This window comes from Scatophagus argus, chromosome 1, assembly GCF_020382885.2.
Source record: "Scatophagus argus isolate fScaArg1 chromosome 1, fScaArg1.pri, whole genome shotgun sequence".
NCBI classification, from domain to species: Eukaryota; Metazoa; Chordata; class Actinopteri; family Scatophagidae; genus Scatophagus; species Scatophagus argus.
Window position 1 is genome coordinate 10,171,677 of NC_058493.1, and position 27,471 is coordinate 10,199,147.

The following is a 27,471-nucleotide window of genomic DNA, read 5'->3' on the forward strand; positions in this document are numbered from 1 at the left end:
AAACAGCATCATAATCAATAATGAAAATAACCCTGAGACATAGTTGTACAAGCACCTATAGCTTGCATCGAAAGCCTAGTCAGATTCATAGTTCTGTTTATTACTGTTCAGGATACATGCTATATTAAATGTCATGTATTTTCATTTAATCAGCATATCTTGTAGGAAGATCACGAGGGTAACGTACCTAGATTGTACCAAACATCCATCTCCCCACTGAGAGTGCGAACCTCGATGATGGTCTGACCCAAGAAATCGTCAGATTCACGTTTGAAATGCTGTTTCACCCGTGATTTGATGTCATCGTCCTCATCCCAAACACGCACCTTGATGCGGTCAGTGGCGTTGTGACATTCACTGCAATTTGGAAAATGATTATGCCAGGTCAGAACAATGGCAACAACACGAACAATCACAGCAACGGCATACTGAGTGACAGCTCATCAGGTTGGGATAGCCAACAGAGTGGAATCACAGTCAAATGCACATGTACAGCATAAATGCAAGTTCAGTCATATGGAGAACAATTCTTGCCGGAATTCAAATGAGAGAATGTGTGTATTTGTGCATGCACACTGTGTATGAGAGAGCGTATGTGTGGAAAAGGGTTCTCTTCCTGCAAGGAATAATTACCCCAAGACACTGCATGACCTTTATTCTGCATCTGTATAACTGTCTCTCTCTCTCTCTCCCTCTCTCCCAATGTATGCTAAAACCCTCAGAGACTAGCTGTGTGTTTCACAAGAATGACTGTGTACCACTCAGTGAGGATTATTTATTTGTGAAAGCTTTATGTCCATCTCTTTGGTCCCCTTTGCATCAGTGCAGCTGACAGACGTTTTACAATAATGACTGCGCTAAATAGAACAGAGGTGGCCAAAGCACTTAGCTTCAGATGGGGTCAGAGTGTCCCGCTCTGGAATTAAGACAGACAGATTGCATTTTGTTCTAATGACATCTTGGGTGCAACAGCCAGAGAAACAGTATCTGCAGTATTTTTTTTAAACTAATCCCTGTCCAGGGGAAGCGCCGGCTGCTGCTGCTGCACTAGTCTGGGACTTTGCTCCCTGCCAAGCACACAGTAATGTATCGCTCTATTAATCTACATCCCTGTAGTAATGGGAAAGAGTTTTATTACAGCCAACACTCGAGTCTCATTACAGGTGTGGAGCCTTGTTGGTAACTGCCATTAAGACACACACACACACAGAGTGGTACATACATGTTCCCACATGTTTTTATAAATAAAAAAGGTTATTAACAACTGTTCAGAAGTTCTAAATTTCAAAGATCTAATTTAAGAAGGGAAAGACTCACCGCTTGCATGAATCAAAAAAGCCATTAGCTGCTCTGTCTTTGGTTTAAGTGAACATGACAAACCCTCATGATGCATTCCTCGCATCCCATTACAATTTTATCCCATTACAGGATTACAGTTTTTAAAGATTAGAAAAAAGTACCAAAAATGAATAGGGGCCAGACCTGGACCAAATTATTTTGCTGGTCCACATAAATTTGTTTGTTTGTACAAACAGGTATTGGATAGCTGAATATCCAATACCTGTCTGTACATAGGTATTGGATATATGGACAGCATAGCAAGTATTTGCAAAGAACAACTGCTAAGAAATACTAGCAATTCAATTTTGCACCCAGGATTTGGTCGCACTCTACAGTTCCTCCTATTCAACCTGGTTTTCCTACTGAACAAACAAAGAAATCAGCATTTATTTGGGCATAGCAAGCATCATCCAGGGTTCTCAAAGACTCAGATTTTCCACATTTTCTGACCTAATCGTTTAAGTGGCCATCTGGAATCTCATTTACAATCAGTAATTAAATTGTCAAATTTATGTCCTTTGAAATTTGCAGGATAACCTACCAACTGATACTCAAGTGCACAAAGTTTTATTTCCAGATGTGTGGAGGACAAAAATGAAGAGCGTAACCAAAAAATCGATTCAGAGGCAAAGGCAGTAACTGACAGATTGAGTGGTGACATTCCTGTTTCTACTGCATACCTATAGTGACTAAGGAGAATAGCCTGTGTAAAAACAAAGAAACAGAAGCCTGGTCAGCACAAAGGAGAGGTCACACAGAATAAGGAGCCACGTACTACTAAAGCAGTCAAGCATTAAGACATTTTAAGAGTTAAGCCCTGTGTTGTCTATGCTGATGGATGCCAACTTAAAGCAATTTTTAGCAGAGTTTGCACTTGCTACCTGATGTGTAGCACATTGTAACTGTTGGGCGTGAAAGTTAGTCAATCATATAAAAACGCAAATTTCTTTTCTTAGTTACTGATGCTTTGTGTTTCCCTTGAACAGATTAATCTAATGTTAGTGGGGATTATCTCATCGGATGGAGGTCAAATTAATAGAAATCACTCACAAGTAGAACTTCTCATCCCACACCGGGTTGAGGTTGCCAAAGATGGTCTTCGTCCTGCGTTTGGTCTTTCCCACCTGGACGGTGACATAGGGGTCACTGGAGCCAGTTTTATCCTTGGCCTGTAAGCCTTGTGCACTCATGACTGTAGATAAGACAGGGTTGGAGAGGATTGACAAGCAATTTATATACAACAAGCAGCATATTTCAACATCTTAAGGTTTGAATATTTGGTCATATGAAGCACTGGTGGTTGAGATTTAACAGCAGATCTCAACATTCATAAATGTACCACTATGTTTTAGTTTGTTGGTAGAGTATAACACTCAGTTGCCTATATTTGCTTTAATTGATTCTGTGGTTTCAACATAAGAAGCCTCGTCTCTGCCTCAACCGCCTCCAACAACTTTGCACTTGCCATGAACTGAAGTAACAAAAACAGCTCAGTTCACTGACAGCAACCATGTTTGATCTGTGTTTCTACCTCCAGCCTATAGATATAGCCCACCTCTGTGTATCTGCCCACTGCCCACTGTCTGTGCTGAGCTAACACTTGGCTTCAAAGAACGATCTGTGATTCAATCTTACTTCCACACATACAGAGGAAGGTGCAGAGAAGGAGAGACAGTAGTATCTCACAGCGCCATAAAAGGGAAAAAGGACACTGGGGCATTAAATATGTATAAGTGACAGTCTAAATAATTCAGGGTACATATATATCCTTCAGCTCAATGCTGACGGGAGTCGGTGGGCAGGACAAAGAGGTTTGAAGAGCACTGGCCTGCACTGCTCCAGAAGTGCTCAAAATCAAATGGCTCCTGTAGTAAAAGAGGGGATTGAGACAATGAGCTTCAAACAGGCCTGCTCAATGAATTGTCCTATGGTATCTAAAACCCTCAACCCCACACTTTGTAACTTTGTTTCTTTTTAAGTTTTTTAACTGCTTGCTTGGCTCCTTTTGCCTCTGTTGACCTCTGTTAGGGTGCATTTGAGCAAGCATTTAGAGAAAAAGTATATGACTGTTTTAAGACAAGACTTTTAAGTAAAAGATTGAAACATTGCATGTTTGTGTGATTGGGATAGATCAGTGTATTTTCAGGCACAGTAGCAGAGTTGTGATTACCAGACATTTTCCACTTAGCTGATTACATGTATATGTCAGATCAAGGTTCACATTCAGTACCAGATGAAGCGAGCACATTAACTGCACACAGAACATCTCATGCTCATTGCCAGAGTGCTACAGAGTCAATGTAGAAGTGTTTATCTCATAACTAAATAAATGAGCGAATAAAGTGAATAAATGACAATCCAATAACTACATTTTAAAATGGGAAGTTCAATAAGCCTGTGGGAAAGCTGCCTTTGTCCTCACTCTGTTCTTCTTTTTTCTCCTCCTTTTCCTCTCTTACAGTCATTCATTGATATCCCTCTCCATGCTCCTCTCTATTTGTCTCCCTGCCTCTCTGTTTCTATTTTTCTCTGGTGTATTGACACTGCCAGAAATGCAAGGTGAGCAATAAATGAGCAGGGGCTGGCACAGTTACTACAGGGATGGATTTTGGTGCTGAGGTTACAAAGCTACTTTCCTGACCTTCTTTCTGAAAGTTAAATAGGAATAAAAAGACATATACCATGTGTACTAAGTGAAGTGAAATATGAGTCTTGTAATCTTCAAAGAATATTGGGTTTAAGGTTTTCAGAACAATAAAGGTTATGCAATTAAATAGTGTGTAAAATATAGCACAGAAATGGGACTGAAACAGACATTCAGAAAAAAAACATGCACTAAACCTCACTCAAAGATACTTTGGAACTACTGTGTCACAGTTTAACACTTGGAGAGCGCCAACTCGATAAGGTCTCCCACTGCTTAACTTGTATATTGTTTCTTTGAGGTTACATAACACAAAGCTTGAATAAACCAGGTTCTTTAAGTTAGGTTAACTCAAGTTATTAAAAACATGTCATTGTCTGACATGAATCAAGTAGACAGTAGATGAGTCTATAAAATTAGAAGTCTGTACATGATGACCAAAACTCTTCAATAACTATCCACAAACAGCTATGCACTAGTAACCTTTGTGGCATTATTAACAAATGATTTCTGGGTCTCAGAGGTTAATGACCAAAATACTGAGGTTAATAACATGTGAACACTAATCAGAATAACAGTGTTTGTTATCTGAAATGAACCTGACAAGTAATGGCAGTTTTGTTGATTTGGCATTGGAGGACTGAGCAAAGGGTTATAGGTCATGGTCCAAAGGTCAAGGGTCAGCTGCAGCAGTATCAGGCCAAATATAATTCACAGATTTTATGACGGAAAGATTCATGATTAAAAGCATATTACACAGAATATTTCGTTTTCTGCTTGTAAACACACAATTCCAAATGTGTCACTCATCTGTGGCTGAAGACAAATACACACAATTAACAGCACAAGTAAACACCTCCCCACAACCCTTCTAATTTAGTACGAATACAGCCGAAGTTGAGTTTTCATCCTTTCCCTGTGTGCCTCTGCTCAGCCTGCCTGCCTGTGTGTAGCTCACACAGACATCCCTGCATCTCTGTAACGTCAGGCAGAGGGACGGAGACAGTCGACTTCTTTGAAATGTTTTAAGTTTCGACCTTGTGCTGTTATTGGCTAAGGATTGCAAATCGACACAGCAAAGTAGTAAGAAAATAAGGAAATACAGGCAGAGGTCAGAATCTCTGCAGATACAGACAGCACAACACACTTCATGTGAGTCATAAGGGATTACTTTTCTATGAGCCTGTTGGTTTCCTAAGAAATCGTTGCGTATTACGCCTTTAATAATTAAGTAGATACTTTGAATTAAAAAAATTAACTTGACTGATATACGTAATCAGAGCATCCAGGCTGACCTGTGATGCTGATTTTGGCAGACCACTTGGAAGTCCCATCCAGCACAGCTTGCTTGGCTGTCTTCAGATGGCTGTTGAAGTCTTCTTTGGAGATGTGGAACATCTGCTGAATCACCTCGAACACTTCTGGCCTGTTCTTCTCTCTTATTTTCATTCGCTCCTTCATAGCCATGATTATATTCTGAGTCTTGTCCTCTGCCCCGTGCTTGGAACTCTTCTCCACTGCCCCTAAAAGAAACCAAAAATTTGACACTGATTAGACCAAATAATCTGCATTTCTAATAGCCAGCATAGCCAGAGTAATAACAATAATAATAATGATCATTTATCTAGAACATTTAAAAAATAAAGTTACACAGTGCTTTCCAATAAATACACATCACATAAGTAAACAATACTGCATCAAGAGAAATGACAAATTCAAAAATTAACACTGTGTGTTTACTTATGTGTGTGTGTAAGACAAAAGAGGAGGGGCATGTGACGGTCAATTCACTGTATCTTAGCACAGTATCATGTAACAAGAGTGTGCTCATAAGTGCAGATTGAAGTGTGATAAAGATTTGAACTATAAAACCTTGCTATGCTAGGAAAAAGAACTGTTATAAAACACTGAGTTTTATAACAGCCATGGTGTAGCTAATCCATTTAGAGTGTGTGAGGATTACCATGAGGATCATCCTGAAGCCTGCATGCCACATTGTTCCTATTAGTCTACACTGTAACAACAGGGGTGTGCCTGATTGAAAAAGCTGATTGGAGGCTGTAATGAGTGCCAGTGACTTGAGTGAGCAGTGTAAATGCACAATGTTACATGTCACTTGTAGTAATGAGTGGAAGGGGATATGTCATATGTATTACACAAATCCTCATAACAGTGTTCACGTGTACTGTATAGTGTGTACTGTAAGATTAACAGTGTAGTGTGGGTATTGATAGAGATGTGGGAGAAGAAAAAAACTAAACCAAACCAATAGCACTGAGTGCAGAAACATGGCAAGTTTTTAGAGTCACTGCTTTCAGTAATGATTAATAAATTGTCTATGAGCCAGCTGTGCAAAAACAATCGCAACATGAGACTGAAAGTCTAAAGCAGTTTAAGCATGAAACAAATGAGAAACTATTATTTTTAATGCATTTTCAATGTAATAACACTGATGCCACAAATTATACATTCACACATATGCATAACCATGCATTATTATATTCACAAAGACATGAACAAATTATAAAGTCTTTGTGAACTGAACATAACATAAACAGAAACATAATGGAGTGAATTTCATTCCTCACTTTGTAAACAATCTGCATTGAGCAGGTCCTGGCACTTCTCGTGGCATTTAACACCACACTCTGAGCAGCGCATGCCCTGACGAGCGATGCCCCACAGCAGCCCCTCGCACTCATGGCAGTAGGTGGGTGCAGTCGCTGTCCACACCTCGAAGTTATGGGGTGTTGTGGATGAAATCGGATAGATCAAGGCCTGGAGAGTCTTCTTGAAGACATGCAGTTTCTGAAAAGAAAGAAAAGGCATTGAGAAAATAAAAGAAGCAATAAGGTATGATAAGATACTAATGGAAAAGATATGGGGATGTGAGAAAATGAGAAATATGGGTGATGTTAAAATCTCTAAAATCTCTCATGAGGCTGACGGAAAAAGGACTTAACAACTTCAAAATCTAGTAAAAAACAATTTTGTGCTTAAATTGCTTTTCAGAAATGTGAACACATCTTTACTAACAAAGAAGAACTCTTGCACCCACTGAAAGCAGGATTCTTCCGCTTTTTTTTTATTAAAGAAAGGAATCTAACAGATTACATTATTCCAAGAGATAACTTGTAGGGGGCTTTGCTGGCCTTTTTCTGATTACCATCAATGGAGAGGTCAGCTGAATGAGGGTCAAACACCTTACATCTCATTATGCTTAGATTAACAGCATCCTTAGTCCAGAGGCTTTGTTCACATTGAGTGGTTTACCATCTGAAGGTCCTCCAGACTAAACTAAAAGTCTACTATAGGCCTGTCTGGACTGATTGCTGTGTAACAGAAGCTTCTTCTTGAATGCTTTACTGCAGCAGCCCTGCCATCCACAAGGACCGGAAAATGGGCTGGGACTTGCCAGTTCTTGAAGGCAGAATCAATGGATGCTGTAAATAAGGTTTTTAAAAGTGAGCATTATCCAGATTGAGGTGGGGGGGAGAGCAAGCGAGAGAGAAAGTGACAGAGAAAGAGAAGGAGATGTATGGTGGTTAAATAAATCTTAAAACAGTACTTCTCCATTCTATTCCACCCTTCTCTTTCACCCCTCCTTCTGCTCTCAGCCATGTGTGTTGACAGTGTGCTTTAACATCTGAACAGTAGCTCTGCACCACGCTCATTTGAACACATACAGACAGCAATATGTGCACCCATACTCTCGGACAGATGATTCAGTGACAGAGACAACAGAACAACAAGCATGCCTAACAATGTGAAACTTTACTGATGCAACAAGAAGGCTTGCTGAACCCTGGGGGACTTCAAATGAAAGAGATGAGAGATTTCCCTCTTAATCTTACGACAATGAGATGAAGCAGATGACGGAGATTTATCTGCAAAAGCCACACCAGGATATAGAACTGTCAAATACTGACATTGCCTGCAGGGGATGAGCGAGCAAAAATGTCTATGAGCGTGGGAAATCTCAGAGACCTCTCAATCTGTTTTTTGTCTCAGTGAAACCACTTGACTGGTGAAAATCTATCAGGTTCTATTTTACCAGCTAAAAACACATTTTGAATGATACTGAGCAACTTAAGCCTTAGCATTGCTTTGAACATTGCACGAGTAGTATTTTTTTATTTCTCTGATTCACTGGCACAGTCTGTTTCTGTCTTTCTAAATTTCCCTCCCTCTCTCTGTTTCATCACTCCCAGTCCTGACACTATATGTCACACCATGCAGCAGATGTGAGAGGAGTGCTGCATGTGTGAGTCTCATGTGTTAGACCGGGAGGTAACCCTGGTGATTTTGTGCAAGACACTGCTAGAGCTGATCGACAGCGGCAGCCTCTGCCTGAGAGCAACATGACGGAGAAGAATCTAATCTCTCCTCCTCCTTTCACCCCTCCTTTCCAATTTCACCACCTATTGTCCTTGTCAACCAGTTCGCTGACACTGCCATCCTCCTCATCCTGTTCCAGCCTTCTACACCTCCAATCTTTTGCTTTAACTACTGTACCATCTCATTCTAACAGGGTAACCAAGTGGTTTTCGCAAACAGCATGAACTTGGCTTGAAACTTAGACAACTGAAAACTCAGTCTAATATATTTCTCTGTCTGGTATGATTGAAAACTCTTGAAAATTACCTGGAAAGAAATCACAGGCAAGCAGTGTAAAATTATTGTTGTGTATTTTTCGACTGACAACCTGCCAGATGGTATCTGAAATGATTTAGAGCAATGCATCACATCTCATTTCCAGGGACTCCTTGACCCATGTCACATCGATTTCTTTGTCCCTGTCTTTATCGAAGTAGGTGAGTTTATGTCGACAGTTAAAACTCTCTGGTGCTCTGATCACAAGTAGATCAGAACATTGAGCAGACACATGGGCCATTTAGCCAGCCCACACATAGTGTTCTTTTCTACTCTAAAAAGCATATGCATAGGAAACATGATGCAGAAGGAGCATATCATCAAGAGAAAGAGACTTCTATACTCCAGCAATGACAGATCAAGGCATTTTAATCAAATAAAAATCCATTAAGTTGAAAGAGAGAAGAAAATGAAAGAGGCTGGACAGAGAGGATGCGAGAGAAGATGCAAGGAGAAAGAACTAAATAGGTTCAAACATATCTCCAAGGAGTAGAGGGAAGAGTGTTCAACATGGCAACATGGCCGTTGGATCATGATGGCAAGTCTCTCTTAGCTCTGATCTTCTCTCATTCTCTCCTTGTTTCCTTCCTTTCCTCACTCTTCCCATCCCTCGTTTTTTCATTTTCCTCACTTCCCATAACTCCTCCACACTCTTCAACAGCATATGGTCGTTTACCGAGTACTCTCACAGTCCTCATAGGAAAGCACTCTCCTGGACTTAATGCAGCAGATAAAACTCTGACATCTGCTCGTCCTACTTACCAAGACCACACAATCTGCAGCTTCGCTCGGAACTCAGCTCTTCTCAACCACCAATTATTAAACTCTTCCTTGTTTGAGTCAGAATATTGGACATCTATTCCTAAAGTTGAACTTTTTACTTTCCGCTGTCGTGCAATCTTCGAATCCACCCAAGAATCAGCTCCCTTCGTACACTAATTAACACACTGCATCTATCACATTATTTCTCCCTCATCTAGGACGTGAGCTGTTCATCCCTAAAGCCCTTTTAATCAACCCCATGGATTTTAGTAAGCAATCAAGACCATGTCACTTTAGGGCATCTGGACATGTAGACCATGAAGACCAAGTCAAGTGTGTGAAATAGATAAATAAATATCTATCACGTTTGAAAAGATGAAATAGTTGCACATAATCTACAAAGCACATTGAAATACAGTAATCTTGGAGGCTTAGAAAGCCCCTGGTTGCACATCAGCAGATATGAAATTGTCTGCTTGTTTGACTTGTTGCGAAACTGCTTTCTCCTGCTGTTTGCCTCCTATAGCAACGACTTCCCTCTGGGAGGGAAGAATTGCAATCAATTAATGCAGAGAGAGCCTTGGAGGTCAAAACAAAAGCGTCCTACACCATCGACTGAGACTTCCTGCCCTTTCTCTAAAGCTCTGTCTTCCTCAATGCACAGAGCTTGTCATTAGAGCACTGTCTAAATAAAACGATGAAGCCATCTCTTAATTTCTAAACTCAGCAAAATGATTGGACAAAAGGAGTGGAAAGAGTGAGTAGATAGCCACAGAAAATACTTAAATAAATTTCAGTATGTACTATTGACAGAGACAGGTAGACAGGCAGATGATGGCATACTACATGTATAACTGAGACATAAGCCCAGTAACTAACGAAGGCCTTCCCATTTTCCTTTTGGAACTGCCATGTTACTGGAAAGGTGATCCCAGGCCCCAAAGCACAATGGCTGCAGCAAACAACACAGCTATATAAGCCTGTCAAAGCCCCAGCACCCTTCTCTCCAAGTACCTTCCTAAAAAAATAATGAGAACACAGCTCCAGCATCCCTGCAGAACCCCCCATTACCCGCTAAGATTGCAAAGTACACAGACAATAATTTTCCATGCAGGTATTGCAGCTATGTTAGTACTCACCAAGTCCTCATTATTGAGGGTGGACCGGTTCACCAGAGCGAACGAGATGCCTGCCTTTCGAGCAGTGAGGGTCTGAGAGAAGAAGAGGAAAAGAGAGATGATGATGAAAAGGGATAAATCCGTCAACCCATTTTACCTGTCTGCAGTTTTATGCAGCACCTCAATGGATTTACACACATCTATGTAGTTAAAAAAATGAATGAATGTGCGAGAATATCTTGATAAAGGAAGAAAAGCCCTGAGCAGAAATGAATTACATCTCATCTGCATGGAGAAATTTGCTAGATAATAGTAAATCAATGTATCAAAACAAAAACTTTTTCACTATTTTAGTTACAGATACAGCAGTCATGCTCTTAACTAATGCACAGGCGCAAAACAGAAAGGAAGCTTACCAAAGCCTGTGATTTCCAGGAGGCCATGAATAGAAAATGAAAGAAATAAAGTAATTGAATTAGACAAGGAGTGGGAAGGTGAATGGTAAAAGCACAAACAGCAGAGAAATTGTATTTATTATCCATACTGAGCGCATAGGTGTCTCAACTGCCATGCAGGACTGCTGGTTAGGGCACAGAGCTAGAAAGACTTAACTATTCATCAAGAGAGATTATACAGCCGTTGCATGATTCTTTATCCACTCATGCATTGAAAGTTACTAAACTGCAGTCATGCTTGGCATTTCTATTCAGTTCTCTGTTGGATGAAGCTTTGATCATATTTTCTGCTGTCTGCTCTGCACATTTGTTTGACACAAACAGAGACACACAAGACACACACACTCACGTATGGGTGAAGCCAGCTGTACTGCACAACACCGACTCTCTCCACCTCTCTCTCTCTCTCTCTCTCACACACACACACACACACATTCGCTCAGACATTCACAAACTTACTCAAACATTAAACAGTACACGCCCACACAAGGCACCCTCACAAACACAAACAGGTAACACACACACACAGATGCACACATAACACACACATGTAAATTAGCTGTTACATTAATATCTACTGAGTTTGGGTGATCAGAGATTGATAAACATTTATCCCATACTTGAGGAAGTTACATAACAGAGGAATGCAGACATGGACAGCTGACAATATTGGATCAGTCTTTACCACGACCCTCTTGTCTGTACAGCCCAGCTATGGTAAAGATCCATGGAAGCCATGGAGAATGTAGGAGGGAACGTGACCTCTACATGAACTGTGAGTGTTGATGTAAGTTTATCAACATGCACCAGCACTGCTGAGGATGCTACGGGCAATACAGTGTGACCCTATGTATATGCAGCTACAATATAGTATTCAATGCTTTGTGAACTGATTTTCGACTTTCTTTTTTTGAATTGTTTGTGTTTCAGCATCCCGCCACAATATGGGGGATCCCTGCTGTCCGTTCCAATCAAACGCTGTTGCTGCCCTGAAGCAATCGCACAGCAAATGGGGGACATTGACAGAGGAGAGGCATGGGACCAATTAGTTTGCTGACAACTGACTTCATCCCACGTGTAAAAGGCTTACTCAATGTCACTTTTACATGATTTAAAAGCCTCACACAGTTAAATCAGAAGTCAGTGAAGTCTTTCGGATATATTTTTGGGCTGAGTTGTCAACATTTCAAGTTAAATACAATTTTTGAGACCTGCTGACCAAAAAAAAAAAAAAGAAAAAGAAAAAGAAAAAATAAAAATAACAGGATGAAAAGTGGCCAAGCATCGGCAAGGCTGAAATCTGACAACTCACTGAAAAATATCACCCATAGCTGTTATGGGTTTATGTAGGAATGGCAAATATACACGCAAAATCCAAAAAATAAAAAATACAAAAAAACGACAACCCATACTTACCAAGACATTGTTGGTTATTAATTTCATGAGAGATATGGACAAATACAGCATCAACTCATGTTGTTCACTGTGATATAAACATAATCAGCATCTATGTGTGACATCAAGCTACATAATCATATTATTTCACAAGAAACTAAATCTCTTAAGAGAAGAATACTTAAGTATTAAACAGGCTGTTTTTAAGTAACTTCAGAGTTCTGATATTTTTTCCATTGTTTTGACAAAATACATGAAGATGAGAGACAAACATAAACAAGACAGACACACGCTTTGCAGCACACAATGGACAAACAGTTATAAACAGACATGAACACTATTTGCATCCCGACAGCCTGTTTTCTTTCACAGAGACTAACCATGTGGCACAGTGCTAGAGTGGACTGCACTGCAACCAGCCTCTCTGTGGGATATGCTATGACACATTATGTTACAATAAAAACAAATGGGGGCGCATCACTGCAGTGCTATACTACAACGTTTTTAACACTCTCTCTAGGCTAATCTAAGCCTTAGAGTTATGGATAAGATTACATTTAGCATTCCCCACAGGCACTACTTAACACTGAATAGTTTTAAGTGGCTGCTTTTATCACCAATCAACTCCTTTGCGGTTTGTTTTTAAATACACACTATTTGATTTTTCTAAGATATATGATTTTAAAACTACATAGTAAGACAATACATATGTGAGGAAAGCATTTTAAATAATCCCGACTGTATGCTGTAACTTGCAACTGAATTCACAAATCAGTTTACAACAATCACTGTTGCAGAGAATTCAGCTAAAAGGTCATTCAGTGTACTATTTGCTCTAGGCTAGTGTGGGTGTATTATATAATGATAAGAAACTAACACTGTCACTCTAAAGTACTTGCACATTTTATCAGACTCTCAGTAAAGTTATTATTGTCTTCGACAGGGACACATACTCACACACAGCAGGATTCCACCAGTGTGGTCACTCAGATACATTTCACATAAATCACACATAACCTTGTTGAAGCAGATGACTCACCAGGTCTCGGACAAGAGGCACTGTCCTCTTACGGCGTAAATCTGGCATGCTGTCAATACCATAAAGAATACTGCCAGCCCTGAAGAAGCAGACAGATTTAAGGTGTATTAATATCATAATAATGCCATGCTGGGGGGAGACATTACAACAGTGAAAGGGGGCCCTTGATTTACACAGCCAGCAAACACCATGGATCATGCCTCCTGCCTAACCTGTCTCTTCCTCTTCACTTCACATGATGCCCACCACCTACACTGAAGCTCCATGTAATCCCTCTCACCCTCTGCTCTTCCCATAGACTCCCTCTCATCCATATTGTCTGCCTTTATAAAGCACATCACTGCAGTGATGCCTCTTATTGATACACATTAAGCCTATGACTGGATTTACATTAAATCATATAGGCTGCTAGGAATACTGAATTCAAGATCTCATTCCTCAAACACTTTTAGGTGAGTTTTTCTCTACAACACTTCAGTTCCAGTTATCTTGCTCTCTCCATCCTCTAACGTCCTTGCTGCCCTCCCACCAGTCTTGTTCTCTGTAAGGCTCTCAGTGGCATCACCTCAACTGTCAGTCAGAGCTTCTCTAACGACCTCAACAGGACATCAGGGTTTCAATGCCTCCACACAGATAAAGCTCCTCAAGCTTTTCTGTCAACCCTCTCAGCCACATCAGTGGTATGACCCTTAAGATACAAAATGTGACGAGCTGAACTGGCCCTTCCCTCACCCTAGGGCCCCTTGCTCTTGCTGTCTGTATGCACAATGCATGCTGCAGATGGCTGCATATTCATGCTCGGGTAATGGAGGTTAAACATGATTATTAGCTATTTTGCCCCATGACTTCATATGACAGTTGACTTATTTATCATACATATAGATTTTCCTTAATCAGACATTAACGTACACATTTACAGATGCTGAGGAATAAGATATTTTGTATACAGTCTCTCTGGTATGGTACAAAACAGGAAGCACTACAATCAACTGGGCTGGGATGCCAGAGAATCAGCATGCCAGTGATGCCACTACTACATGTTCTTCAGCGTGGAGCAGCTCAGATTTGTGTAATTGTGTACCCATCAGATCAGGAAGTGAGCCACCACTCACCCTCCAGACTGCAAGCCGAGCAGTTTGGGATCCAAAACACTGCGAGGCTGCAGAAAGAAGAAACACACTGTGTAAAACAAGAAAACACAAGGTACATGCATATAACTAAACACAAAGCAAACAGCAACTAAATTAAACCAAAAGAAATGGAAGGTATAATATAATGTACTTGGGATGATACAGTAAATTTGGAGGTCAGCTCAGGATAACATGAATGATAAGGGAGGAGTATGGCACAGAGGAAAGAGAGGGAAGTACCACAAGCAAAAGGCCAAATTATTCCACATCAGTGTAATTTGTGGGCTCAAGACTGAGAGTTTTGCCGCTCTTGGTGCTTCAGGCCAGATTTGTCTATTGTGTAATGCTCCCTCCTCACTGACCAAAACGGTCAGTTTGAAACACTCATTTTCTGAGAAGAGAGAAATAAAGATGACCAGCACAACGTGACAGTGAGATGGCTCAAAGGCACATGCTACAATCACACCTTCAGATATCGCTTCGACTTATCTACAGACAAACAAACACGCACACTCTCACAGATACAAGTAGATGTATTATTTCAAATCCAGTTTAAAGGACAGAAAAAAAAATCCACACAACATCACACCATGCATCACAAGACAGATTCACAACTGTATAGACAAACACATGCACATGCAAGGAAATCACAAGTGTCCATGTCCATTGATGATAAGCATGACTTAAAACCTGTGTATCCAAAGCACTGCTGTCTGAAATGAGAAAATGACAGAACGGTGGAGTGTTAGGAAAGAGCAGCCCACTGGAAAATACACACACAGTTCAGGGTTAGGACACTTATCTACTATTACTGCCTGATGACACAATTCTATTTTGCCAAACAATTTATGCAGAAATGGAGAGAGTCAACATGCCCCTCAGGGAGAATGGCTATATGAACAGAGGGACACTGAGTAAAATAGAACCAGTAACCAGTAAGCTCTATTATACAAAAGAAGACTCAAAGCTGAAGGCTGATAAGTGAACATTATTCTTTGCTCATAGAATATTGTAAACTAGTGGAGCACAAATTAAAAAATGATGCCTTTGTTCGGTTCGGTTCACTACATTATAGCTATGAAGACATGGGACATTAGGTAAGCATAATCGGTTGGTATCATTTGGCCATTGTAGAGACAAACTGCAAGAGGGCAAGCCCTTTAAATAAGCAAGACTGCAGAGGTGTAATTACTGTGTTATTGATCCAAGGGTGATAAATGGAAGCATAATCATGATCTGATGTGCTACAAACAGAAAACAGCTGTTCGCTAGAGAGAGATTAAATTGCAGCTCCGATTAAACAGACATGATACACTGTTTGTCGTTAACACGCAGTTTCTGCGTCAGGCTTCTTTCTTTAATTTTGCTCAATTTTGTTTAGCATTTTTACTTGGAGGTTGAAAAAAATCATGCCATGAAAACATTCATTGATACCACTAAAAATCAGCAACTCTGGACCTGCACATGAATTGAGAATACAGAACATAGTATTTGGTGGTGCTATTACCCAGAGTGCTTTAGAGTGCCATTAATGTTCACCACAAGTGCACATCTTTTCTTGACGATGGTCCTCGTAGAAGCACTGATAATTTAAAAACATTAAAAATGCATTCTTTTCAACATGAATCCAATTATTATTATTATTATTAGAAACAGTACATTTTTGCTAAAACTGTGCTAATATATTGTCACTGGGTGAGGTGACACCAAAAGCTGCACACATGCAGTGACACAGCACTCAAAGAGGAGCTAAGCTGCAAGTGGGTTCCATGGACAGCGATTAGCTAAGCTACTTTCAGCACACTATACAAAGATAGAGCCATCTCCTCTACCAGCAAGTCTGCAGCTCCACTAGACGAAGCCAGGCCACAAAGATATAAACCTCATTTCACAGGTGCCTTAAATCTGGGGAAGAAAAATGTAATTGATTGGTAGAAAGTGTGTGTGTGTGTGTGTGTGTGTGTGGTCTGCACAAAGTGTTGCGGTATCCACAGCAGCAGTAAACCCTACATTTCAGTGTCGATACACATGGTCACACATCACACATAGATCAGATCCCACCGGAGCAGAAAGGCCTGCACATGGGTGATAGCATAACCAGGACTCCAGCTTCAACACACACAGGAACACGTGTTCTTATGTGGACATCAACAGAGATACACATAGAACGAGAGAAGAAAATCTCTGGCTAAATCTTTGCTGCTACAGCTTCTCATATTAATTGAAGTACATTCAAAACAGTACTCTCAGTTTGATATCAAGACTTTTGAAAAACTTTATAAAGAATAACCCTTTCCTTTCTCCAGTCATGCAAAGTACTACATACTGAAGTACTGTACTTACATGCAGATTTGAAGTACTTGCACGTTACTTGAGACTTTTTTTCTTTCAAGCAAAAGCTGATGTCCGACTTTTAACACTAAACACTAACACTCTAACACTTTTTACAGATAATGTTGAGCCCTGTGCACTCATTAGTGCTCTAAGATTCATACAAACTGAAGCTGCAGTTATCAGTGTTCTGATATGTACACTCAGGGGTGTTTGTTTTTATGAACTAATGTACTGTTCATAGATCTATTTCCTTCCTTTATCTTTCAATTTCTTTATGTTAGCGTTTAACACAGAATCACCTTTGTTGTGATAGCACTGTGTCCTGAGTTCTTCTATGATCCCCACCTTCATTATCATTAACATACATTCAGGTACAGTTAATCAGGAAATGCCTAACAACTAACAACATAAGTGAATCAATAATCCACAACTTCAGCTTTTATGACATGCAGGACCACATCTTATCATGTTCCACTAAAAATGCAGGGCAGGGCTGAATATTAAATGGCAAACTAAATTTGCAGCAAAAAAGCCCATTAGAGCAGGCTGGGTGTGTTCTCTGTTCAAACAGCCTAAAATGGCCCTGACCTTCATATGCCACAGTGCCATTCAACACATCCACCTCCTCATAGGGACCAGGGTGTGTGTGCCACCAACAGCCAACAACAATTTATTTTAGGACAGTCTTCCTCTGACTTTAACCAGTTTTGGTTGCCTAAATTGAACAAAAAGTACTTATGCACTGGTGTATCTTCATCCCACAAGTGGGCACATTCATGTTAGTTTGAAATGTAAGCAGTTAATTAATTATGTGTCAAATAGCTCTGTACTTAGTCACTGAAACTGATGAGTGTATCATGAACTTTTTCATGGCAGGCATGTTGAGATGTCATGAGCAGAAACTAGAAAAAGGTGTAGGTCTAATTAACGTTGTTACTAGCTGAATTCCATATAAATATTTCATCTTGGAACAGAGGCATGATGTGATTAGTTCCACTCTCCATTTCAGCTGAAAATATGTGACATATGACATTATGTGACAACCGTGCAGCCGCAACACCAGCATTCCTCATATTCAGTATTTAACATTTGCGAAAAACTGAAGCAAATCATCTTGTTTCAAGGAACAGTCAGACTTAACTAAACAGACGGTTTAACTAAGCTCAGTTCATTCACTACCAACAGCTAACAGTTAGCTTAGCTGGTTTGGATTCACGCATCAATCAAGCATGGAGTTTGTGTTTTGTTTTAACTACGATCCTAACGTCTGCTGTAGCTATCATTGGGAAAATGCATAAGGACTATAATACACAAAACCGAAAACGTACTCCTTTGGCTATGGTCACGTATTGATAATGAATAACTGAAGCCTACCGTAACGTGACGCTGCTAGTCGTAAAACTTTAACCGACCAATCTGCATACATTAGCACATTGCTAGCGCTTTATGGGTAAAACCGTGTTCTCGATAAAAAAAAAAAAAAAAAAAAAAAAAAAACGAACGGGCATTAATATCTTTTCTTATCGAATCTGATATATAATCCATACTATATTTGCAAAAACTAAAATAATATTTGGGCGTATTTCTCCAGAAATAGCCGTAAATAATAATTTAAGCCACTCCATTCACTCCCGTTCACCGAGGACTGTCTCGCGAGTGCCCCCTAGGTGAATTGCACCTTTTATTGCCAGGTAGGTTCCGCCTACGAGTAATTTGTTTTGGCATCTGGTGCAACAGACATACACAAGAAAAAATTATAAAAAACGATAACTAGTGAGATGCCAAAAATCCGTATACATAGTATACATACATATACATCTGTATATGTATGTACAATGGGTTTTAATAGGCAGTGGACATGCTGTCTGTAGAAGGGCTGTGTTTTTCACATTCTCCCAACTCTATACAAACCCCAGATGATGTCGAGAGGACAACCTATAGCCTGACATAAATATACATAATGTTTAAATCCCTGAAGATCTTTTCTTGGGTGAAAGCCTTCTGCAGCAGGTAAGGTTAGCATGTTTCATTTCTGAATGAATGCACAGAAATAAAAAATGTATGTCCAGACCTCCAACAAACTCAGCAAACACGCTGCCAACTTAAAGTCAAATAAAGACCACAGTTTAACTGTATGTTAATAATTCCTGAACTCGAATTGCTACCATAACCCAATACACTGCTGGTAGGGTAGAGTAATCACACTGCCAATGCGCATGCCATATCAGCTAAACTTTGTGGAGACTGACAAAATTCACCCAAGTCAAAATTTTTAAAAGCTCTGCACTTTTATTTTATATATTTAAAATGTATATTTATATATCATATACTTAAATAAGCATTAATAAGAGACTGATCATGGGTTTTCATTCACTAAAATATTGTTTATCACAATGCGCTGTTTGGTGAATCGCCTGAACTGCTGGAAATGATTTTTATTATTCACATATATTTATTTGTCCATTTTGTTTTTGGTAATGTATGCACCATTTACATTTATTTGTTGTCTTTGTAACTATGAATCCTAATGGTGTGAATTCACTTCTTGCACCTCTTTTATGAGCCCAGTCGTTAGGATCTTCTCTTGATTCCCACTGGTTCTAGGCGACAGCAAAACCAGGATATTATTTTTACTGAGAGAGGTAATACAACACATTTCATTTTATGACATATTAGCTAATTTGAAGCTGGTTTGTAAATACTCTCACAAATTACTTACAAGATAACAGATTTTTGATAAAACAGAAGGACCAGTGAGACATCTCTAGTGAGAGGTTGCAGCCCTTCAGACTCTGATGTAATGAAATGTGGTAGCTCAGAGTGAGATGTGAATGTCCTGGATGCCTGTGCTACCAATTTGTTCACTGCATGTCCCTCTCAAGAATCAAACAATACCACATGACCAGGCCATTTCATACTGTAGGATGAAACACATCAACCACATATGAACAATATTAGTACTCACTGTTTCCCTCAGTTTCTGTTTTCTTCAGCTATGACTAAATGTTTGAGACTGTGGCAGGCTGATGTCAAAGGATTTATTTAGTTCAATTTCAGCGCAAAAATAGAATCCCTGTGGGCACGAACCAGGAATAGAGCAGTGGGGTAAAATGGGTTATGTGCCCTTGTCTAATCAGAAATACACTTATTTTTAAAACTGAAATTTAAATTGCACATATAAGGACAAAACTATTGCCTAATTATTCTAGTGCAGGTTTAGGGGAAAAGTTAAAAGCATGACAATTATGAGGATGATTTAGCAACATTGTAATCAGAAAGAGAGAATACTTTGTTTTAAGAGTTTGATCTCAAAGCCAGAGATAATATAGATAATAAAGAGATAATATGTTGCAAACTAGAGTCAAAGCTCCCCCAAGTTCAGCGAAAGAGGTATCCCTGTTTGCAACAGGCAGCTGCATATAGTGATATTAAGTCAGTTGGCGCTCTGAATTGGATTCTATCCCCTAAAAGAACAATAGAGACTCTTCATTCCCTGTATCTGCATTTTTTATGTCCACACTTTATGAAGAAATGTTGCACTAAGCATAAAGAGGGTCTACCTCCTTTGCTCTCCCAGGAGCAAGCCGCAAACTTCACTAGCAGCAGACCTCTATAAATATTCCAAGCAAGGCTGACCTGGTTACAGAATGCCCTTGGGAGTGTGAATTAGCATCTGAATACAGACGCTGCTGTAGCCAGTTGAAGACAGGCCTGGCAGGAGTGGCAGTACTGCTGAGACTCCCTTCACAGCTCCAACACAGACCAGTGAGTATGCTTAAGGGTACGAGCATGATGAACACACAACAGCTACTAGAGATGAAGGCATGAAGCTAATGAGAGGAGGGGATGTAAAGTATGCCTGTCTGTTCTTCCACCTATGGCTATTTCCATCAATATAATGAATTTTAAACAGTGTCAAATAAATGCATATTAGATCAAAAGAAGATGTGTAAATGTGTTATATGTCAGGTAGTTTGTGGTAAAGCAACATTCAAGGAATTTTTAAAACTGGGTAGACTGTCAGGTTTTTAATGTCACATTGGCTTTGGCTACAATTTATATTTCAAATGAATGCATGAGCATGAAAGTGTTTTGGTTGACAGTGGGAAAAAAACAGTTTATCAGTTTAGAAATGTTTTTTGGTGGGTCCGTTTTTTAACAAATGTGTTGACATATTCTGTTTACTGCATAAACCACAATAAAATAAAAAAGCAAACTTTGCAAACTTCTTTGTCATATTGTTTTCTTATTTGTCTGATTTTAAGATTTGCTAAACCATAAATAATGTACTTAAAATGCCCAACAGAGGCTAACTCCAATATGTACTTTGACACTTTTTATCAACTTAAGTATAAAGATGGGATTGTTAAAAAATGAATAAATAAAACAGTAAATCTCGTTTCATAGGATAAGTAAGAAAGGCGTTTTACTACCTTAGTTATTCCAGCCTCACATTTTGCCTCCTCATCTTGGCTTGTCTCATCCTGTTTCAATATGTTTTTAAAGTGGAAAATAACAATAGCATTCACAGAATCAGGAAAGAACAGTGTTGAAACACTGCAAAATGCTACAGACAGAGCCACTAACTGACTTAGTGGCTTTGAGAAAAACAAAGAGCCAAGAGCCAAGAGCCATCAGACAGTGAGGAAATCTAGTCACGATTTTCAATTGCCCGGAGTCTACCACACACAAATCTCTTACGATTATGATCCAGTGAGAACTGAGTCAATCAGTCAGTGAGTCACTCACATTGACTCTTTACTCTTCTAACCTGTTAAGTTAGCAAAAGCAATTTATAAGAAGAACAACATATGAGATTTAAAGAGAATATATAATAAGAAATAGAGCATTTAAGCATGAAAATGGACAGTCAATCAATTGTATTACCCTGTATTATTGATTGGGTTTTAATTTCAACAAGAATTACTGGTGCATGCCTCCTGCCTATATGTTCACTGTGTTGAGGACATGGATGAGTTAACACAAAAGCAAAATGAATTGAATGTTGGTGTATATACGCCTATATACGCCAATAATTGCTGAAAATAGATAGTGTTCTATCATTTCTATCTTACCTACTAATCCCTCTTTTTAAAATACCTCTTATGGCACGGTCATATATAACCATATGACAAAGAAGAAAGCTCTTCTTGTATAGGAGTTTTGGTAAATAGCACACTTTTTTCTCTTTCATGTAGCAGATTTTTTCTCTGCAGGGTGAAAGTGGCCACTGAAATGGTTTGTGCACACATCTGTCAATATTCAGGTGCAGCCTGTATTCCCTGAACTGCATTATCTACCTCACCACGAGTACCACAGTTGCAATAACATACTTTAAATAGGTCAAGAGCTTATTCATTTTGACCAAGAGTGGAAATTCCCTGGTCTCTTTTTCATTCCAGTCGAAAGGCTACTTTTTTCTTCACTCACTCATTCTTAACCATCTATACACACATGGTGATTTCAAATGGCATCTTTTTTTGAGGTCTACTACAGTATATTTAAATGATAAATTCTAAAAACATGTTTCAAAGTGTTAACCCTTGATACAAACACATGGTCAGTGCCATCAGCAACACTGCAGTCCTGTCTTCACTTTTTCTATTCAAAATAAATTACCGATTCAAAGAGGCATCCCTCAACTAGAGTGAAGTCTGAGGTTACCATAAATCCAAAGATATTAAAGCACCAAATTTCAAGTGTTGACCTTTCAACGAAGAAATCAGACAGAGCATAGGCTTCCATGAAAAATACCTGCAGATGTTTAGGATTATTAAACCATACTGTTACTGTATGTGTTAGCTTATCAGCTATACACTACATGTATTCCCATCATTTTAGTTTTCCTATTTGTAGCCAGTCTTTGGTTACTATTCATCTCAGTATGGCATTAAGTCAACTCAGATATATATTTTTAGTGATGCTTCAACATCCAAGACTTACTGATGTCCATGTTGGCTTGTTTTTGTCTTTTTTGGCAAATTTTAGAGAACAAACTCGAATAGATGCTGTATAGTCATAGGTGCATAAACAAAGTTTTCAAACTATATGTAGCTGAAGTGTTTGCTATTTGTGTATAGTACTGTTAAGTATTCACAAGTTGTAGTTAATCTTCTGTGACACTAAACCAATGATGTAGTTCTTTAAGTCACAGGTGATTGGTTTTGTTGACTAAAGCTCTTTCTGTTACTATTATTTATATGTTTATACTGTATGTGTTGTAGAGACAAACAGTTTTGACCTCCCATGTATTGCCAATGTGAAATGTTATTCAAAATCAAAGTGACACTATGACAAACATAAAGGAGAGCCATACCCCCGGCCAGGATCTGCTGCTCCAGTTCAGCCATCTGTTTCCTATAGGCTCTCAGTGCTGCCTCCTTGAATGTGGGTCGAACACGTTTCTTGGGTGGGGCCTCTGTGGGTTTCTCCTCTGGAACATTTTTGTTTTCGTCCTCCTGCTGTTGCTCCAATTTTTCAGACACCTCTGCGACCTCCTCTGTTATCTCCTCTATTTCCTCTAACTCCTCATCACCCTCTTCCATCTCCTCCGTTGCATCATATTCCTCCTCGGGCTCCTCTACATCTACATACTCCACCATTGCGTCATATTCAGCAGTGTCCTCGGTGAGCTGGGTTTCATAGTCCTCACTGTACTCTTCATCATACTGCTCATCCAAACTGCAGTCATACTCTAGAACACGTGCCTGTTTACTTGCCTGGTAGTCCTCTGTGGCTTCAAAATCTTGAGAGGCTTCAAAATCCTGAGAGTCATCATTGTCTTGAGAGGCCTCAATGTCATCAGACACATCATAGTCCTGAGAAGTCTCACACTCCTGTGCAGGCTCACCTGTCTCCTCTGTCTCATTAGCATTAGTTCTGTTCTCCAAGTTAGCCAGTACTTGCTCCATCACTTCAACATAGTGGGTCTCATTGTCCACTGGCTGTTCATCAGCCTCTGCCTCAGCACCTGTTTTGTCTTCTACCGCCTTGTAGAGGATAGGCTCTGTGCAGACGTCTGAGTCTATTGTAGTACTAGAGTTATTTACAGTGGAAGTGGACAGGGTGCGGAAACGCCCCATAAATGAGGAAGAGGAGTTGGTGGGCTCCTCAGGAGGAGGAGCGGGGGTACTCTGAGAGCCAGACTTCCAAACAACCTCCAGAGCTGACTTAGCCCTCTGGAGTGTAGAGCCAAAGCCAAAACCAAAGGACTTCTCACTGAGATCTATGCTGAGCCTGCTACTCCAAGACTTGGGAACCTCCTCAGCCTTCTCTGTTCGAATCTCACTCTGGCTGCGGTACATTGTTGAAGACTTATTCTGGGTCTGGTGAAAGCTATGACTGACATCCAGTTCATGGAATTTTTCTTTAGGAGCTGCTTTAGGGGGCTCCTTAGGGACATCTTTAGGGGCTACTTTGGGTGCTTCTTTAGGGGCTTCTGTTGAGATAGCTTTAGGGGTCTCTTTGGGGGTCACCTTAGGACTTTCTTTAGGGGCTACCTTCGAGGCTTCTTTGGGTGGAATCTTAGAAACTTCTTTAGTGGGTATTTTACCAGTCTCCTGAGATGCTACTTTAGGCGTCTCTGGTGAAATCTCTTTTGAGGGAAGTTTTGCATCCTCTTTGGCAACCTCTTTAGTGGCAACTTTCAAACCTTCTTTAGAAGAAACTTGTGGCAGTTCTTTAGCAATGACTTTAGGAGATTCTTTATGGGACTCTTTAGGGGACTCTTTAGGGGTTGAGACAGGGCTCTCAAATGGTGTTATTTTTGGGCTTTCTTTAGGTGACTCTTTAGGACTTTCTTTAGGAGTCATTGTTGGGCTATCTTTTGAGGTCACTTTAGGAGTGACTTTAGCAGCCTCAATAGAAGTTACTTTAGATGTCATTTTTGATACTTCTTTAACAATGGGCTTTGTGGTATCTTTAAGTGTGGGTTTAGGAATGTCTTTAGGGAGAGCTTGAGAAAATTCTTTAGCTGCTGACTTCTGAATATCTTTAGGCAACTCTTTAGGAGCTGCTTTGGAGGTCACTTTAGGTGAAACCTTAGCAGATACCTTTTGGTTCTCTTTTGGCAATATTTTTGTAATTTCTTCCTTATGAGCTAATTTAGTTTGTTTATGTGTCACTTTAGCAGCTGCTTTAGGGGCATCTTTAGATGATACTTTCGTGCTTTCTTTTGTGGTCACTTTACATACCTCTTTAGAATGCCGGGAAGATGTCTTGATGACAGACTCCCGTTCTGTGATGGGAGGAATAATGTGGGTGGTGATAGGTGGTAGGGGGGATTCCCTGTCAAGCATCATGAATTCCTCATCTCCTTCAAATTGTAAATCAACCTCCTGACATTTTGTGATATTTTCTGGAAAACCAGGGATGGTGGATGGATCAAAGGGACTGCTAACCTCTATGGATGCTTCCAAGCCAGAATCAGCACCCTGCTCTAGATGATGCCAGTCTTTCCATGGTGATAGGTCACCTTGCAGAGAGAGCTGGGAGCCACTGTAGTGGCTTCTGTCCCCAGACATGCAGACGAGTCCATTGCTCACCCCACTGTCAATAGTTTCTGTAGTCTCAACCTCATTGTGTTCATAGGTTTGATTTTCGTGGTCAAGTGGGTGACTGGGGCTGGCATACCAGGAGGAAGCCATGTCTTCTTGTTTTCTCTGCCACAGTTCCTGATCTGAGGAGGACAGCAGGGAGCAGCCATTAGCCCGTGTAAAGTACTGACTGTCTGAAAAGTCTTCTGAATATGACTGGCAAAGTTTTGAGCAGTCAGACTCAGAGCGACTGAGTTTAGGAGTGGAATAGTCACTCTGGGAAAGCCAGCCAGGGGTCAAGTCAGAGTAGTAAGCCTTTGCATGCTTGTCTGGGTCATAGTAAGAGTCATCAGCATAATGAACTGTGCCTGAATAGCCTGCTTCCTCTCCTGCCCTGCTGTGGTCATGGGATCGCCTCTTCTCTGATTTGCTCTTGTGAACCGGCTTTGAAATTACCAGTGCATATTTATTTCTGCTTAATTCATCTAGTTCTTTATCACTGTCCATTGAGTCCCAGTCATCACTCTCCACTGCTTTATCCTTTCCTGAGACCTTTATATCCATGCTTTCATAGGTCTGTGAGGAAGACATCGTTTTGTCTTTTCTTTCCTTTCCATCATGAGTTAAGCTATCAGTAGAGACTGTAATGCCAGTTCCTTTAAGTTTATAGCATTTTTTCAAGACAACATCCCTATCTTGGGGTGTTGCAAAAATAACAATAATGGGGCGAGGTTTTGCATTCGAACATTCTCTTTGTTGGCCTAATCTGTGAGCAAGCTCAATTCTAATTGTTTTATGGGCATCATTGAATCCCATTTTGTCTTTTAGTATTTTATATATTAGACTTTCTGTTTTCTCTGACTTATCTTCAGGAACATTGAAGAACCGCAAGGTTGAATTATTAGCCTGGTGGCTGATTTGTTTTATGTAGTCGTGAATGTCACGTGTTTCCCTTCTAGACTGGACAAATCCTGAGCGAAGCTGCTCAATCTCGCTCTGAACTACTTCCACACTGCTGGAGATTTCATCAATGGAACTTTTTAGGGCATTTACATGGCCACGTAGCTCAGACAGTTCTGTCTCTATTTGACTGATCCCCTGAAGCTCCTTAAAAATCATCTCCATAACATCCTGGGTCTGACTGATGCAACCCGTAGAAGAGGAGCCAGGCTCCAGGGTTGAACTCTTTTGCTGCCGTCCAGCACGGTCCAAGGACTTACTCCGGATGCCAAGTGTTTTCCTCCAATTGCTCACCTCGGAGTCTGAGGAGACACATTCTTGACTCTTCTTCCATTTTCTTAACTTACGAAGTGCACCCAGTCTAAGTGTGTGTAGACTGGAGCGTTCCACTCGTTCACCCTCAGAACTGCCATCAGAAGGAGCCAAACTGATGAGGCTCTTCCTGTTTCGTCTTACTGGCATAGTGTACGATTTATGCTCATCCAGTCTCCTGACAGGTTTTGTCTCACTCAAAGAGTCAGAGTAACTACTATCAATCGAAAGAACCTCAGGAAAGATACTTTCATTATTATTCAAAAAAAGAGAGCTTTTTGGGAGTCCATTTGCAATTGCTACACGATAACTGAAAGTGGGTGACAGGGATGAGCAGTCGTTCTTTCCGTCGTCTTCCTCAAGCGATATGTTACGTGCCGAAGAGCATTTGGAGATTTTTTTTACTGTAGTCTTCAGTGTGGTAGAGAGAGTTAGATTGTGTGCTTGCAAATCAGTGGTCAATTTGGGCTCTTTATTTTCACTTCTCTCTTTCTTCTTTATTGGGTTTGCCAATTTCTTTGTAAACATTCCTTTGCAAATCTTATTAATGTAGGATGATATAGTCTTTATTAGGGCAGAAACCATGGATGGCAATCCTGGAGACTGTTTTTTATCATCTAGTGAAAGTTGGCTGACAATACAGCAGTGGAGTGCCAAGCAAAATCAACCTGTGCTTGACAGTGGCAGCAGCTCACAGTCACTAAAACCACAGTCCACATATAGGCTCAATAATACTTTTCAATCCAGTGGCCTTCCTCCAGAAAAGGAACATCTCTCTGAAAAACAAACAAACA

At 40.1% G+C, this 27,471-nt stretch overlaps 1 protein-coding gene across 4 annotated transcripts in view; it reads right to left on the reverse strand.

The window, feature by feature from the left end:
* The window catches only part of LOC124052562 (protein unc-13 homolog C), a 95,460-nt gene that overhangs the window by 60,359 nt on the left and 7,630 nt on the right, over positions 1 to 27,471 (reverse strand). For 2 of the 4 annotated variants that reach the window (XM_046377185.1, XM_046377012.1), the window contains exons 2-11: positions 23,188 to 27,453; positions 15,228 to 15,250; positions 14,520 to 14,566; positions 13,408 to 13,486; positions 10,935 to 10,940; positions 10,540 to 10,611; positions 6,574 to 6,793; positions 5,281 to 5,508; positions 2,392 to 2,533; positions 188 to 357 (exon numbers count right to left, since the gene is read on the reverse strand). In XM_046377185.1, the coding sequence (XP_046233141.1) occupies positions 188 to 357; positions 2,392 to 2,533; positions 5,281 to 5,508; positions 6,574 to 6,793; positions 10,540 to 10,611; positions 10,935 to 10,940; positions 13,408 to 13,486; positions 14,520 to 14,566; positions 15,228 to 15,250; positions 23,188 to 27,262 (5,062 nt within the window). In that variant the 5' untranslated portion in view covers positions 27,263 to 27,453. The remainder of the gene's footprint in view (positions 1 to 187; positions 358 to 2,391; positions 2,534 to 5,280; positions 5,509 to 6,573; positions 6,794 to 10,539; positions 10,612 to 10,934; positions 10,941 to 13,407; positions 13,487 to 14,519; positions 14,567 to 15,227; positions 15,251 to 23,187; positions 27,454 to 27,471) is intronic. The other 2 variants (XM_046377275.1, XM_046377101.1) reach the window with 1 other exon arrangement.